The 15074-nt window shown below is 40.7% G+C and overlaps 1 protein-coding gene across 1 annotated transcript in view; it reads right to left on the bottom strand.

Moving 5' to 3' along the window:
• Nucleotides 1–212: 212 nt before the first annotated feature.
• GOLM1 (golgi membrane protein 1) overlaps nt 213–15074 on the bottom strand; it is a 94417-nt gene continuing 79555 nt past the window's right edge. Inside the window, exons 7-10 of the mRNA XM_036738171.1 lie at nt 12769–12919; nt 11249–11524; nt 8506–8616; nt 213–3403 (exon numbers count right to left, since the gene is read on the bottom strand). Coding sequence (XP_036594066.1) covers nt 3321–3403; nt 8506–8616; nt 11249–11524; nt 12769–12919 — 621 coding nt within the window. The 3' untranslated portion in view covers nt 213–3320. The remainder of the gene's footprint in view (nt 3404–8505; nt 8617–11248; nt 11525–12768; nt 12920–15074) is intronic.

Below are 15074 nucleotides of genomic sequence, written 5' to 3'. Positions count from 1 at the left end.
GTTTTCTGATAGCCAAGATATACAGAGAACAAACACAACTATTTAATACAGCCTTCCTCACCAATCGATATCTGCTTAGCAAATGTGTTCAGTTTAAGACCGTTTCAGGTGAATGGCCACCAATCCTACCAAAGTCTTTGAATACATCAGAGACACTAATGTTCTGCAGCTGTTTATCGGGGTAAAATAATGCAGTAGTAACCCATGCAATAGAACAGAATTCATTTTTATTTTAAAGTATTAAATATTTTTCTAAAGTTAAACAATTTCAAAGCAAACATTTAAAACAAAAATGTTAGACAAGTTTTTCCAAGTTCAGTAAACATTATCCCCTTCATTATTTCATAATAGAAACTAATCTAAGCCAAATACAGAGCTGTAGGAATGGATCTAACCTACCCTAAATGACCCATGATTTTAAAACAGTTCTTCACAGTTTAATTTCATCATTCCAGGTTTTACTACAAGCAAATGTTTAACAAAAAGCAATTACAACAGGTTGAGAGAACAACCATTACAAAAAACCAAACCATAACACTAAGCTATCCTTCCTTCAAAATTTCTAACAGTGGTAAGCTGGTGATTTACTTCAAAGGGTTAATTCTGTCCCATCCCACCCCCGTCATTACTTACAGAGAAGGTACGTAGGCTTCACGCACCTAACACAATAAAACCACTAATGGTATCTCTTGGAAAGAGGCTGCTTAAGGGGTCGGAGCACATGACTGAAATTGTAAGGGAAACTACCCTAAGATTCTCTTTTGTGAAAAGACAATACTAAGGTGACTAAATTCCTAAAACCTGTATTATTTGAGGCTAATGTGGCTGATTTTGGGAAAATCAGAGTTCCTTAAACTTTAGTAATGGAGCCTTATTTTCTATGATTGACAGGGTGCTTGGACAAGTAGTTTGCTGGCTACTTTAATTATTCCTTCCTTAGTTGGTTAGCACCCAGTGCTATTAAAACTAAAATCATGGATTGGAGGCCTGTCTGACATTATTAGCCACAGCCTGCTTACTGCTTGTATGTGCCAGTGGCCACAAGAGGGCGCAGAACTCAATGTGAATGACTCAGCCCGAAGCATTACCGTCACCAAGGCAAAAAATGTGAAATATCCTGTCTTTCTGATGGTGGGTCAGATTCTTTCATGGGCTACCAAAATGATTTTAGTGGATGAATCAACAGTGGCTGATTTTATTTTTCTACTCCTGAATGTATCACTGCAGGATGAGACTATGTAGACAGTACCTCAAAGGCAGGGGAGATTTTATGTCATTTCTATCAGCAAGTTACCAAAACCCACAGAGAAGAGCTTGGGCAAGGCCTTATTTTTTTATAAGTCCATTTTTCTGCCCTCCAGTTGACTGTATTGTCTGTAGCTTTTTTTTTTTCTGTCATGGCAGGAAGGTGAACCTCAAAAGCAGTGCCTGCATGGCACAAGTTGACAGGCTGTGCTGAAGAATAGGGACCCAGCCATAGTCGGTCATTCTCTAAGGACCAACCTTGCTTGCACAGTCCAAATGTACTCTTCACCCCAAGGCTGGCTACCAAGTGATTACTGTTTTTGGTCACAACAGCCTAATAAGGTCGTAAGTGAAACCATGGAATTGTTGAAGTGCTTTCCAGCAAGTTCCTGGTTTTAAGAAATGGTTAGTTTTGGTAACTGAGTAAGGAGGAAGATATAAAACTAAACAAGAAAGACACTGTAGCATGAAAAGGCAAAATGTCTTTATCTTTACCTGTCTGTGTCATTAACCCATACCAGTGCAGGGTGGCATAATGAAGAAAACATTGGATTACAATTCATGAGACCTGGGTTTTTGTTCTAGACCCATGTGACCCTGGAAAGGCTATTTAACCACAATGAACTTCTATTTGCTTGTGTTTAAAATTAGGGAGATGGATGAGATGATCCCTAAGGCTCCCTTCCAATTCTAAAACTACATTTCTAACTACAGCTTAAAGGCAAACTATTTTCTTAATTTATTATATGCCATATAATATTTTAGAGATTTCTAAATTATGGAAATTTGCATTCAAAGAGTAATTTCATACACAGTTTTGCTGGATGCCTCTTTCCCTTAAATATTAAGCACAGACTTCAAATCTATTACCTATGTTCACAGTCTGTGTTATTAACAAAATAGTCATGTTAACTCTTAAACAGCAAAGGAAGGTGAATTCATTTCCAAAAATAAACATCATTTAACTATTCAGATCAGAAGAAACTTTGTTACATAGGTTATTTTTTCCCCTTACAAGCTAATGTGTAAAATGTAGGACAAAAACCCTCTCATTTTCTCCTTTCTCTCCAAACTTTCCCAAATCCAGAACACAGTACATCCTCTATTAATTTTGTTTTCGCCCAAGTAGGCATGGATTCACTTCCAAGATCAAAGTAACTTTAATAATAATTCTACATTTCCGTCTTTGTGTCTTGTCTTACAAAAAATGCCCATGTGACATTAACAATCAGATTCCAGTTGCGTTTATAGATTAATCATAATACCACTAGAGAAGTCCCTAGTTGGAAAGGAAATACACATACTCAGTAAGTTACAATCATTTAAAAATAGTGTTATATGATGATTTTTTTTTAAAAATAAAATGTACACAACCAAAACAAGAACTTTCCATTTAGTCTTGCTTAAAAGTGTTGCTAGTAATGTTTTGTGTATTAACAGTCAGTATTTAAGGGCTATTCTGATTGTCAGAATTACCAAGAAGTGCATCTGTCTCAAAGCAGGAGAGTCAGCTATCCAGTCTTCAGTATGTGTGCTGCTCACCTTGAGAACAGATATAAGAGTGACACACTGAGCAGCAAAAGGAGAAATGGACTCCACAGCAGAAAAAGGAAAAACCAAGCTCGGAGGGTCCTCTAGAATAGAGTGGACTTCAATCTTAATGGCCAGAAGCTGGACTCTTATCAGACAGTTTTTAATAACATTTAAGAATAATTGGAGCCATGTTGCCACATTAAAAATCATACTTGAAATATGACTCCTGGGCTTTTTCAAGGACAGTCTTTTCATGGGTTATATCCATTTCTCCAATAATAAAAAAGTGGTCAGTTTTTCCTTTCTAAAAATCTCTACCCATTTAGAAACCTTGAAGCTGATTCCAGGGGAAAAACCAAACAAACCCAAGTCTCGTCTCAATATTTGACATTCCTATTTTCCCCCCTATTATTGGCATCTTGTGTACATATTAAAATTTTCCAACACTGATCTCCCAGTGCACACATTAGATTGCTTCATACTTATGAATGGTCCATTGTCACAGGGATCATCTATTGTGAGGTCTCTCTTTAACCCTGGATTCACTTTGTTTGATCCCTCTTTTCACGTTCTTCAACTACGTTATCATTGGTGTTGTCTTTGTTCTGCTCTTCAGCATCTGGTTCTAAGAAGAAAAGGAATTCCCTGTATTAACAGTTTTACAAACTAGCATATACAACACCCACTTCCCACCATGATGGATGAGTTCCTACAAACCGTATTATAAAGTGGGTCATTTCATTTCACCATAGAAGCAACCTTATAATGGGAGTTAAGTTTCCTGATTATGGATATATACTGTTAAATGAATCCCCCAGATAACCAGAAAGTCACAACAGCTATCATGAAATAATTATTAACCTTTACAAGTATTAAAAACAGGCATATTCTACGTTAGTTACCCGAGTGTCTACTTTGTATTATCAAATGTAGTGATAGTCTCACAATGATGTTTAGGTCTGGGCACTGTATTTTAGGAGGATATGGATAAGCTGCAGAGAATGCAGAAGAGGGCACCCAGGATTGTGAAAGACTTACAGGTGTATATAATATACATCTACCTCTCTAATTCATCATGAATTTAACCTAAGACCAGTGGGCCAGCTCTATCAAAAACAAATCAAATATTTCATACATTAAAAGGGATTTCTCTGAGTCTCTAAAAGTTAGTCTGAACTGATGACTTTTTTTCTCACCTTCCCTGTAATAACTCACATTTCTACAGTGCTTAAAGATTTAAAAACAATTTCCTCAAAATTTTCCCAAGAGTAGGCACTGAAAATATTCCTATTTTGTAGATGGGGAAGTAGGCTTTAGAGCAGTGCTTGCTCACAGCCACCTAAATTGTCTCAGAGCCGCTTACTGGATGTAAATCGAAGTCCTGACACCAGGTCCAGCATGACCTCTACCGCGCTGCACAGTTCTTCAAAATCCTTCTGCTGCCTGAAAATATCACAACTACTCGATGATTAGGGTACTCCTCCCACCAAGAAGCTCTCTGAAATGGCTTTTGTTTTTTTCCTCTCCCGCCTCAGTTTATTATACTTAGCCTCAGACTGAATAAAGACCACCAGCATAGAAGTGGCAGCTCTCAGAAGGAAGTTTCAGAGCCCTTCTGAAGGAAGCTATAAAAGTAACTGCAAGCTCACACTTAAAGGGAGGTTCAAAACATCTTTTGCAGGATTACTCTGATAGACATAGCACAGGATCCCAACTCCTGGTGTGATGCTTTTCTATGTTCCGGCAAACCACTTTAGAGAGTGGAACTATATGTTATTGGGCAGGGAATGTGAAGCTCCCATAATATCTATTCTGTGCCAAGGGAAGAAATGTGGGAACTGCCTAGATCTCAAATTTCTATGCTTCGTGGGAGTAGAAGCACTTTAGTTTTATACTTTGATTCAAAGCATTGTGTAGTGAGAAACAGATTTACAACAGTGTTGTTTGGTAAAGAGAACATACTCTGTGTTATGGGTATTTTATAAGCTAGAAAATAACAATCGTCCAAACAGATTTGGGAAAGGACCCATGTCAGGCCATCGAGTCAGTCACCGATTTAAAGCTGGAAAGGATGTGTTATAGACCATGCAGTCCAATTCCTTCATTTTACAGATGGAATAAAGTGAAGTTCAAGGTCATGAGCTGCCCAAGGTCAAGCAAATACAAAGCATCAGAAGGAGAATCTGAATCCAGGACCTCTGATTCCAGCCCTTTTCCCTTTGAAGTCCCATCTACAATATCTTCAATGTGCTCAAGCAGCCTCTACTTGAAAATTCCTAGTGAGGAGGAACCTCCTTTCTCCTGAGGCAGCCCATCTTTGGGATTGCTCTAGTAGCCTGTAAGTTTTTCTTCCCATGAAGCCTGTATCTTTCCCTTTGCATCTTCCACCCAATGCTCCTGGTTTTGCCTTGTCGGGCCAGGCAGAATGAGTCTAATTCCCCTTTCACATAGCAGCCCTTCATATACTTGAAGACAGCTACCACATTTTCACATAGGCTTTTTATCTTTCAGCTAAACATTCCTAGCTCCTTCTGTCAATTCACATAAAGCATTAGGTCTTTTCACAATCCTGGGTGCCCTCTTCTGCATTCTCTGCAACTTACCAATGCCCAGACCGAAACATCATATTCCAGGTATGGTCTAAGGCAAAGAACAGCCAGACGATCACCTCAATCCTCAATGCTGCACCTTTCAATGCAGCTTCATGCTAACCAGCATTCGCTGCCATAGCACCCTCTAGTTAGACTGAGTTTGCAGTCCGCCAAAATCTCTACATCTTTTTCAGATGAACTGTCAAGCCACACCTCTTGGTGAAACTGGCTTTATGGGCTTTTGTATCTATTAAATTGTTTTATCCCTAATTAAATTTCATTTTGTTCAATTCAGACCAATGTCAAGATCTTTTGGTCATGCTTGTAGGTACTCAGTACGATACCTTTTACACAGGCTAAGAGACATTGTTGTAAGGGGAGAAAAGACACCAGACTGAAAGCCAAGAGATCTGGGCTCCAGTTCTGGATCCAGAGATTCCAGCTCTGATACCATCTGTGTAAACTTGAATAGGTTCTGTCACCAACATGATTATTTTGAGCATCTCAAATGTGTAATGTGCAACATTTGCCTGTGTGTGTGTGTGTGTGTGTGTGTGTGTGTGTGTGTGTGTCTTTTATCATTTATAAGAGAAGACCAGCCACATTTTCAAGAAAACCTGGGTTCAAGCCCCACCTCACTGAACCTCACAGTGGCCCAGGCAAATCTTTCTGACTACTAGCTATAGAACCAGGTGCTGATCAGCACTGGAAGAGACTTTCCTCATGCAGAGTTCCCTGAACCAGTGAAACCAGAGGTCTGATTTTGTTTATTTGTTTAAGACATTATCACAACAGTTTGCTCTTCTGAGCCTTTTAGTTTCACAAAGGAAGAAACAGGCTGATAGAAGTGATAGTCAATAAGCTAGTGTGAAGCAGGAGAGCTAGGACCTAGTCTCAAACTTCTGACTATAAATCTGATCTTTCTGTGGTGGTACCATACAGGTTATAGCTAATATTTTTCTTAGAAAATTTTTTATCATGTTGGTATATTTTTTTTTAAATGCCAAAATTTCAATAGAAAAAGTAGTTATCAACCTGGAAAAACCTACACGACATAATGCTGAGTGAGCGGAGCAGAGCCAGGAGAACGTTGTGCACAGCCACAGATATATAGATTCCGTGAGGACCAACCCTGACATACTGCGCTTTTCTCAGCAACCTAAGGGGCAAGGACAACTCCAGGGGACTCACGATGGAGAATGCTATCTTCATCGAGACAAAGAACTGCGAAGTTTGAATACAGACTGAGGCACACTACATGCTTGCCTTTTCTGCTTCTCTTTTGTTTTTGTTTTTGGGGTTTTTTTTGTTTTTTTTTTTTGGTTCTGTTTCTTCTTTCTCATGATTCATTCCATTGGTCAAAATTCTTCTCCACAACTTGACTAGTGCATAAATTAATTCAATGCGACGTTATACATGACAGTTATATGAGACTTCTTGCCGTCTTGGGGAGGGAGGGAGGAGGGAGGGGAGAAAAACTGGAACTCAAAACTATGTAGAACCATGTGTGGTAAACTAAAAATAAATAAAGAAATTTAAAAAAAAAAAAAAGAAAAAGTAGTTATCACAGATGGAAATTACTATGATGTCAGCAAAAGAAATGCTGCCAGAGTGTGGATTATCGCAGAGAATTCCAACAGTCTTGCTGTGTTCCTAATTTTACAGGGCACAGGTTCTGAGAAGCCAGTCAGGACCTACTATGTGTCAGGTACTGTGCTAAGCACTGATGATAAAAAAAAAAGAGGCAAAAGACGGTCCCTGCTGTTAAGGAGCTTACAATCTAATGGAGACAAGAAAACAAATATGGATAAACAAGCTATATACAGGATAAAGAGGAAATAATTAACAGAGGAAAGGCACTAGAAATAAGAGGGGTTGGGAAAAGCTTCCTGTAAAAGGAATTTTATTTGGGACCCGAAGGAAGCCAAGGAGATCAATAGGTAAAACAAGGAGAGACAGCATTTGAGGCAAGGAGCTCAGTCAGAGAAAACAGCCAGAGCCTAGAGAGAGAGTGTCTTATTCGAGGCACATCCAGGAGACCAGTATCACTGGACAGAAGAGTATATGGCGGGGAGTAAGGTGTAAAAAGACTGGAAAGATAGGAGTTGGGGGAGCAGGGGTGGGAACTGGATTATGAAAGGCTTTGAACAACAGAGGCTTTTATATTTGATCCTGGAGTTGATAGGGAACCACTGGAGTTGACTGAGTATGAGGATGTCTACAAGGCATCCAGTCTGAGATGTCTGAAAGGCAATTAGAAGCATAAGACTAGAGGTCAGGAGAGCGGTTAGGAGAGGGCAGGCTAGGTAGATTTGAAAATTATCAACATAAAGATAACTAAGTCCATGTGAGCTGAAGAGATCAACAAGTGAAGTAGTACAGAGAAAGAAGAGGAGAGAGCCCAGGACAAAACTCCAAGGGACACTTTCCCTGGTCTGAGCAGCATTTATCATGGAGTTAGCAAGGTAATTCCATTGAATAAATCCATCAATTATGACTGAACAACTCTAAAGAGACTTTAGCACAGTATGTAATCTCCATAAAAGTCCTTGACGTGAAATTTGGTTCTGAATGCTACTCCCTTCCCAAATTAAAAAAAAAAAAAAAAACAAACAAAACATAGTTAGTTGAACAGCATAGATGTAAAGAACTACAAGATGACTGAAACTGAAATGTTGCAAAATTATAAAGAACTAGGTTATTTAATCCCCAAAGAGGAGATATGGAAGAATTAAGAAGATACTCCCCCCCTCCCCCCCGCACCTTTGCAGAGGTTGGGGTCTACAGGTATGGAAGACTGTGTATGACGTCAGATTTTTTGCAACGTTTTAATTGAATTTACAGAACTGTTTTTTCCTATTCCTTTTTTTTTTAAACGTTATTATAAAGCATGACACTCTGGGAGGGGAGAGCAGGAAGAATAAAGAGAAAAATCTAGGTCATGTAAAAATGAATGATATCAATATAAATCTAGTTTTTAAAAATGGAACTGGTCTTTGCAAAGCCTTCTGAAGAAGAGAAGGTATTCCCACAAAGTTAAAGCTTGACAAGATAATGATTTGGATTGGAACCATCAGCCATTCCTGGGAGAAGGAGAGAGAAAACAAAAGAGGCCCAGACCCCCAACAACACTCACCATTTAGATTGTTATCACTGCCTGCAAGAGCTGCCTGTTTGTCTCTTTCAGACTCGGCTTCGTTTTCATCGTTGTAGTCTTCGCTCGTTCCCGGTTTGGGTGGATTTACTCCTGTAAAGATAGTAAAACAATCATGAAAAACAAGCCTTATTCAATACAGAGAGTTCTGAACTTTCCTGCTGAATTGGGAATCATGGGGCCAGAGTTCAGATCCTACTTCTGCAATGTTCTATTGGCACCATCTGGGGCAAATCATTTAGCTTTTCTGAGACTCAGTTTCCTCTCCTGTAAAGATGGAATTTGATGAGAAGGTGTTCTGAAGTACTTTCCAGTTCTAGATCTGTGAACCTATGGGCATATAAAAGTATACCCCCCCCCCCAAAAAAAAGGTAGGGGTGGGGGAGGGGAAGTACACTAAAACGGAGCAGGGCAAGGAAAGGCCTCATGTAGAAAATGGCCCTTGAAGCTGAGCTTTGAAGGAAATTAGGGATTCTAGGAGAGTGAGGAGGGAGTACATTCTAGAGAGGAAAGATGGAGAGTCGTGTGTAAGAACAGCAAGAAAAGCGGCTCAACCACAGAGTGTATTAAGACGACTAATGTAGAATAAGGCTGCAAAATTGGACTGGAGCCGCATTATGAAGGACTGAAATACTAAGAGCTTACGTTTGATCGTAGAGGGAAGAGGCGGCCAAAACTGGAGTCTACAGCCCTACTAGTTCTGCTTCTGACTCTAACGACTTTGCCTCCATGACTCAGTTGCCTTCTTACCCTGGAACTTCCCTCAACACATAGGACCTTATCACCCTGGAAGATCCTGGAACTTCTGCCATGCCAGGCCCCTTCTCCCACTGGTTGTTCCTTTCAGGAGCAAATCCAGGCAGTTCATACCGTATTCTTCTCTTCTTGGCTATGTTTCTGACCATGGCGTTTGCCACCATGCCATGGCACAGGTACCTTCCCTCTTGACCCCCACCACTCCTCTTTTCCAGCTCCCTTTTACGTGTTTGCCTTCCCTTGTGAGGATGTAAGTTCTGCCTATTACATGCCAAGGTGTACTGCTATGTGCCAGGAGATCAAAGATGAAAAATGATACAGTCCCATCCCTCAACTGGGAGACAAGGAGAGCATCATATCAAAGAAGAAGTAGAAGATGTCTGGACAAAATACTGTAAGAAAGTCTAAAGAGGGAGAGATCGCCTCCTACCCCAGGAGTGTAGAATGGAGGAGAAGGGGGAGGGTTGACGAAAATGACAGGAAACTTCATGTAAGAGGGAGGGGGGCCCCTATATTATTAAGAAAGGCCTTGAAGAAAGAGTAGCTGCGAAACATCGAAGTATAATGCAAAGAGAGCACTGGCTCTTTCATCAAGAGGACACGGGTTCAAATGCTACCTCTGATGACTTACTGTGTGACCCTGGGTATGTCCCATAACCTCTCTGTGCCTTAGTTTCCACATCTGTAAAATAAGGGGGTTATACTAAATCGCAGGGCAGCTAGAAGGCACAGTAGATAGAGCCCTGGGCTTGGAATCAGAATGATTCCATTTTCAAGTTCCAATCTGTCCTCAGACACTTACTAGCTGTGTGACCCTGGGCAAGTCACTTAACCTTGTTTGCCTCTGTCTCCTTATCTGTAAAATAAGCTGGAGAAGGAAATGGCAAACCCCTCCAGTATTTTTGCCAAGAAAACCCCAAAATGTAGTCATGAAGAGTTGGACATGACTGAAACAACCCCAAAACATACTAACAGCAACAACATACTAAATCACCCCGAGGTCTCTCTTCTTCCATTTCTAAATCTGATCCTCTGAAACACCTGTAAAAAGGGAAGGAAGAAGTATGTTCTAGCCACGGGGTACGACCTTGTGCAAATACAAAGCGATGGGATGAGACCAGATTGAGACCAGCACATCAGCTTGGCCTGGGTACATAGAATGTGGGAAGGAGGAACAAGGTGAAATAAGACTAGAGAGGTAGGTGGAAGACAGACTGTGAGGGACACTGAATGCAAATCTAAGCTGTTTTCATTCTATCCAATAGGCGATACAGGGTTCATAAGGCTTTTGAGTGAGAGAGTGACAGAGTAAAACCATATTAGATTTTTAAATGAAAATTGTAGTAAAATATAATAAATCCAAATTTCAAAACTAAGAACATACCCCTCCTAATATAGCAGCAGGCCCTCATACCACTCACAGGGTTGAATACTTAAAAAGAGAGCCTAGAAAGCTCTGAGTAGACAGTCAAATTTACCACATCGCTACTATTTTATTAAAAACAACCACCACTGCCGCCACCACAAGAATTACATTCGTGTTGCATGAAGTGGCCCGATCGCTTCTCCTCAACACTGGTCTGTTTACTACCTCGTCTTACGGTATACCAGGCTGAAATTTTCTAAGCCTTCTCTTCCCTACTATATTCCCCCCACTCCCCAGCCCACCCTCGCTTCAGCTTTTCAGCTCCCTCTTCCTTGTCTCCCCCATTAGAATGTAAGCTCCTTGAGGGCAGGCAATGTGTGTCTTTTTGGTTTGTATCTGTATCCCAGCACTTAGTTCAGTGCCTGGCACATAGCAGACACTCAATAAAAGTTTTCTTGCTTGCTTCCTTCCTGGGGAACCACCAAAATGTGAACACACACGCTCTGTAAAATTCACAGAATCTGTTTCCATAAGGAAAAGAAGACCTGTTCCTGGTTGAAAAGAAGACAACCTAAGCCTGACCCAGAAAGCTGCTTAACTTACCCTCTTTAGCACCATCCTGCTCACCCTGTTGTTCATCTTCCCTAACGATAAGTTCCTCCCTCTCTGGCTCATCAGCTTCATGATTTTCCTGGCTGACCAGAAGTCCACCTGGCCCCTTCTGGGTCTGGACAGATCCTCTGAGTTCAACATTCTCGTTTTCTTTGCCTTTTTCACGAGAGTTCTGCTCTCTGCCTGGCTCTGGAGGCAGAAGCTCACCTCCCTGGTTCTCCCTCTGAGCCTCCTCTTCACTAGGAGTCAAGATGTCATTGGTCTCCTCTGCAGAAAGAACACAATTTACTTGAAAGACAAATTATCACAAATGCTCAAAAGACAAATCCTGCCTCCTTCAACCTGTAAAGCACTCCCAGTAAGCTCAGAATGGGGAACTCTACATGAAGTGTGTCCTTTCCACATGGCCAGAGGGAGAGGAAAAGGGAGATAAGCCATATGCTTTTTTGGTCATCGGATTTTTCCAATGTTAGTTTGGGAGAACTGTTTGGTCTTGTGGTCACCTCACAAGGGAAGCCAGGGGTGACCATCTTAGCCAGTTTTGTGTTTTGTTCTTTCTTTTTTCCAATCCTTTACAACTGAGCAAATACATTTGGGAACTACCAGGGAGTAGCCACCTAGAAATAAGTCAATTCTAGGGAACAGATTGGCCACATTCATTTTTTTTTCCTAATGGCCCCATTAATCTTTTTTAACAACTTAAACATTTATTGATGCTTTCTTTTTTTTAAATCACCCTCATTTCTGAATGTATCCCTCTCTCATTCCCCCCCTACACAATGGAACCATCCTTTGGAACAAACAATAAAGAAAAAAAAGGTTGGGGTGGGCAGGGGGAGGAAGCAGTCTGGCAAAACCAACCAATATATGAAGGGAGTCTGAGAACATGCATAATGTTCCACACCCATAGTCTCCCATGTCTACAGAGAAAGGAGAGAAGTGCATTTTCTCAACTCTCCTCTCTGTCCACATTTGGTTATTAGAACTCCATCATGTTCAATTTCATATTCTATTCTTTCTACCTACACTATTGTGGTCATTACACATACTATATACCTGGTTCTGCTGACTTTACTCTGGATCAATTCATATAAGCTTCCTTATGTTTCTAGGAATTCTTCAGATCCACTGCTCCGTCAGAGTGCAATACTCTTCTATAGTAGTCATGGACCCAATCAATGTAGCTCCATTAATCTCTGAGATCCTAACTGAAACCTTCTAAGAAGATTTATGCCCAAAGTGATCTTCAGTCATGTTTGTGGCCTGATAAAGACACAACCTGCTCCTAATCCGTCCCCAAGGCAACAGTTTCAAGAATAAGTTGCCCTTTTTCACTGATGACTTATGGGAAGAGATGATAAAACAAAGAGGAAACCACCCTGCAAACCATGGAGACATGAACCTGAACCACAGAACTATGCCCTAGTTTCTTTCCACATAGTTGTTGGAACTTGTGTTGGTTTTTAACTGAACAGGGTTATGAGAGACCTAATTGCTTAGATCCAATTTACCTCCTTTTTCTTCTTGTTTCATCACACTTGAGGTCTTCTCAGAAGGAGAGATGGATCCTTCAGGAACTGTATTTCCTTTATCCTGCTGTACTCCGACCTCCTTCGGCTCCAATTCATGTTGCTTGGGCTCTGGCTGATTGATGGCAGTTTGCTAAAACACCCACAGTCACATAAATTACATTTATTATTAAGCATTTATTAAACTCCTACTGCGTACCAGGTACTATGGCTGAGACACTTAAGGATACAAAGACAGAATTAAACAATCCCTGCCCTTAAGGAATGTACAATGTATTAATGGAAACAACATTTATACACTTAAGCAAAAACAAAAGATCTATGAAGTAAACAGCCAGGTCCTCAAGTGTGAAAAGGATTTGTCCTGTGAAGTTTGGATTCAGTCAAAAGGCCACACTTGAGGACCTACAGGGCCACAACATGTGGCCTCGAGGACACAGGTTTCCACTCCTGCACAAGGCACTTTTCATGTGAGGGACCCAGCAACTAGTTCTCCATCCTCAGAATTTTCAAGAAAACTGTAGAAAAGATTTATGCTTTTGGGAAGGGTTAGACTGAGTAACAGTTAAGGTCATTTTCAACCCTGATTTCTAAGGGTCTATCACATGTCAACATAAAACTGTACCATGATAACAACAGGAGTTATCAAGAATCAAGAACAACAAGGTCCTTCAGAAACAAAAGAAAAATGGCCTTAATTGTCACACCCCCAAAGAACTGGATGGTATTAACTTGTGAGTCATATAAGACACGGGGCTTATAAACCAGCTCTCTGAATAAGTACAACTTATATAACAAAACCCCGTTTCCATACGAAAAATAGCCAACATATTCCAAAAGCTATTCAACACGACAATTCCAACAGTCCAAAAGAACTATATTGCTACCTCAGTTATTATAGGCTTTTATTTCTATCAGAATTGACCAATCCACTTGGTCATTTTGTTCCTGTTTTTGAAGAGCAATTTGCCTTCCTGTAGGGTAAAAAATGAGTTAAGCAAGAAATATTTTCTAATGGTTCACAAATCACTACTTAAGGGAATGGCTTCAAAGAGGAGATAACATCTCACTGGTCCAGCTAGAATGTGTTTTGGGGCCAGAAATACAAAGAGAATGACGGCGATCAAAACACAGCCCAGCCGCAGGGTATGGTGGGAGGAGCTCTGGGTCCAAATATCACCTCTGACTCTCACTACCTAACCTCAGCTCACTTCACCTCCCTGGGTGGGCCTCAGTTTCTTCATTAATAAAATGAAAAGGGTTGGACTAGACGGCTTCTGAGGTCCCTCCAGCTTTTCTTCTATGAACCTATGAAATCAGAGTAGAATGAAAATCTAACTATACCAGAAACTTGGAAACATTCTGCGCTAGACAAAACTCAGGTCACTCCAGATATAGGTTTGATGGCACTTGGATTTGATGGAAGGATTACCCAACTTAAATTTTTTTTTAAAGTTTTAGATAATTCTTGTTTTTGCTAAACAAGAATTCCTTCTCCTTCTTGCAAGCTTAGGAGCCTTTGAAGCTTTATTACTGTCACCATATCCCACACCTCATTTTTGCTCACAGTACAGTCCCTCCTTCACTGAAAGTTAAGATTCATATATGATATCAAACTAATGCAACTCTCATTTTTTTAGAGACGAAGAAACTGAGTCCCAGGAAAGTTAAATACTGGGACCTCTCTGCTGTGACTTCCAGTCTCACATCACCAACTGCCTACTGGATTTCTCAAACTGGATGATCCACAAACTTCATAACATTAACATGTCCAAAACTGGACTCATTTTTCTTCCAAATCTTCCAGACTTTTCTATGGGTGCCACCATCCTTCCAGTCTTCCAACCAACACAAAGTCACCCTTGACTCCCCAGCCTCTGCCACGCCCCACATCCAATCTGTTGACATGGCCTGACATTTTCACCTTCATAACATCACGGTCATAAGCTCTCTTCTCTCCTCTGACACTGGCACCACCTTGGTCCTCATCATCTTATACCGTGACTACTACAATGGCCTTCTGGTTGGTTTGCCTGCTCTAAGTCTCTCCCTCCTGCGGTCTACCCACCATTCCTCCTCTGTCAGCGATCTTCCTAAAGTGCAGGTCTGTCATTCCCCCATTCAGTAAACCAGAGTGGTTCCTTATGATCTCCAGGACCAAATATTAAATTGTTTGACATTCAAGGACCTTCATAACCTGTTCCCTCTCCCCACAACATTTCCAATCTTCTTCCACCTTCAATCCCACCATGGAGTCTGCAATCCAGTGAAGGCAGCATCCCTGCTTT

Source organism: Trichosurus vulpecula, chromosome 9, assembly GCF_011100635.1.
Source record: "Trichosurus vulpecula isolate mTriVul1 chromosome 9, mTriVul1.pri, whole genome shotgun sequence".
Taxonomy (NCBI): domain Eukaryota; kingdom Metazoa; phylum Chordata; class Mammalia; order Diprotodontia; family Phalangeridae; genus Trichosurus; species Trichosurus vulpecula.
Note: the sequence above shows the minus strand (reverse complement) of the source record. Positions and strands in the feature narration are given on the sequence as shown.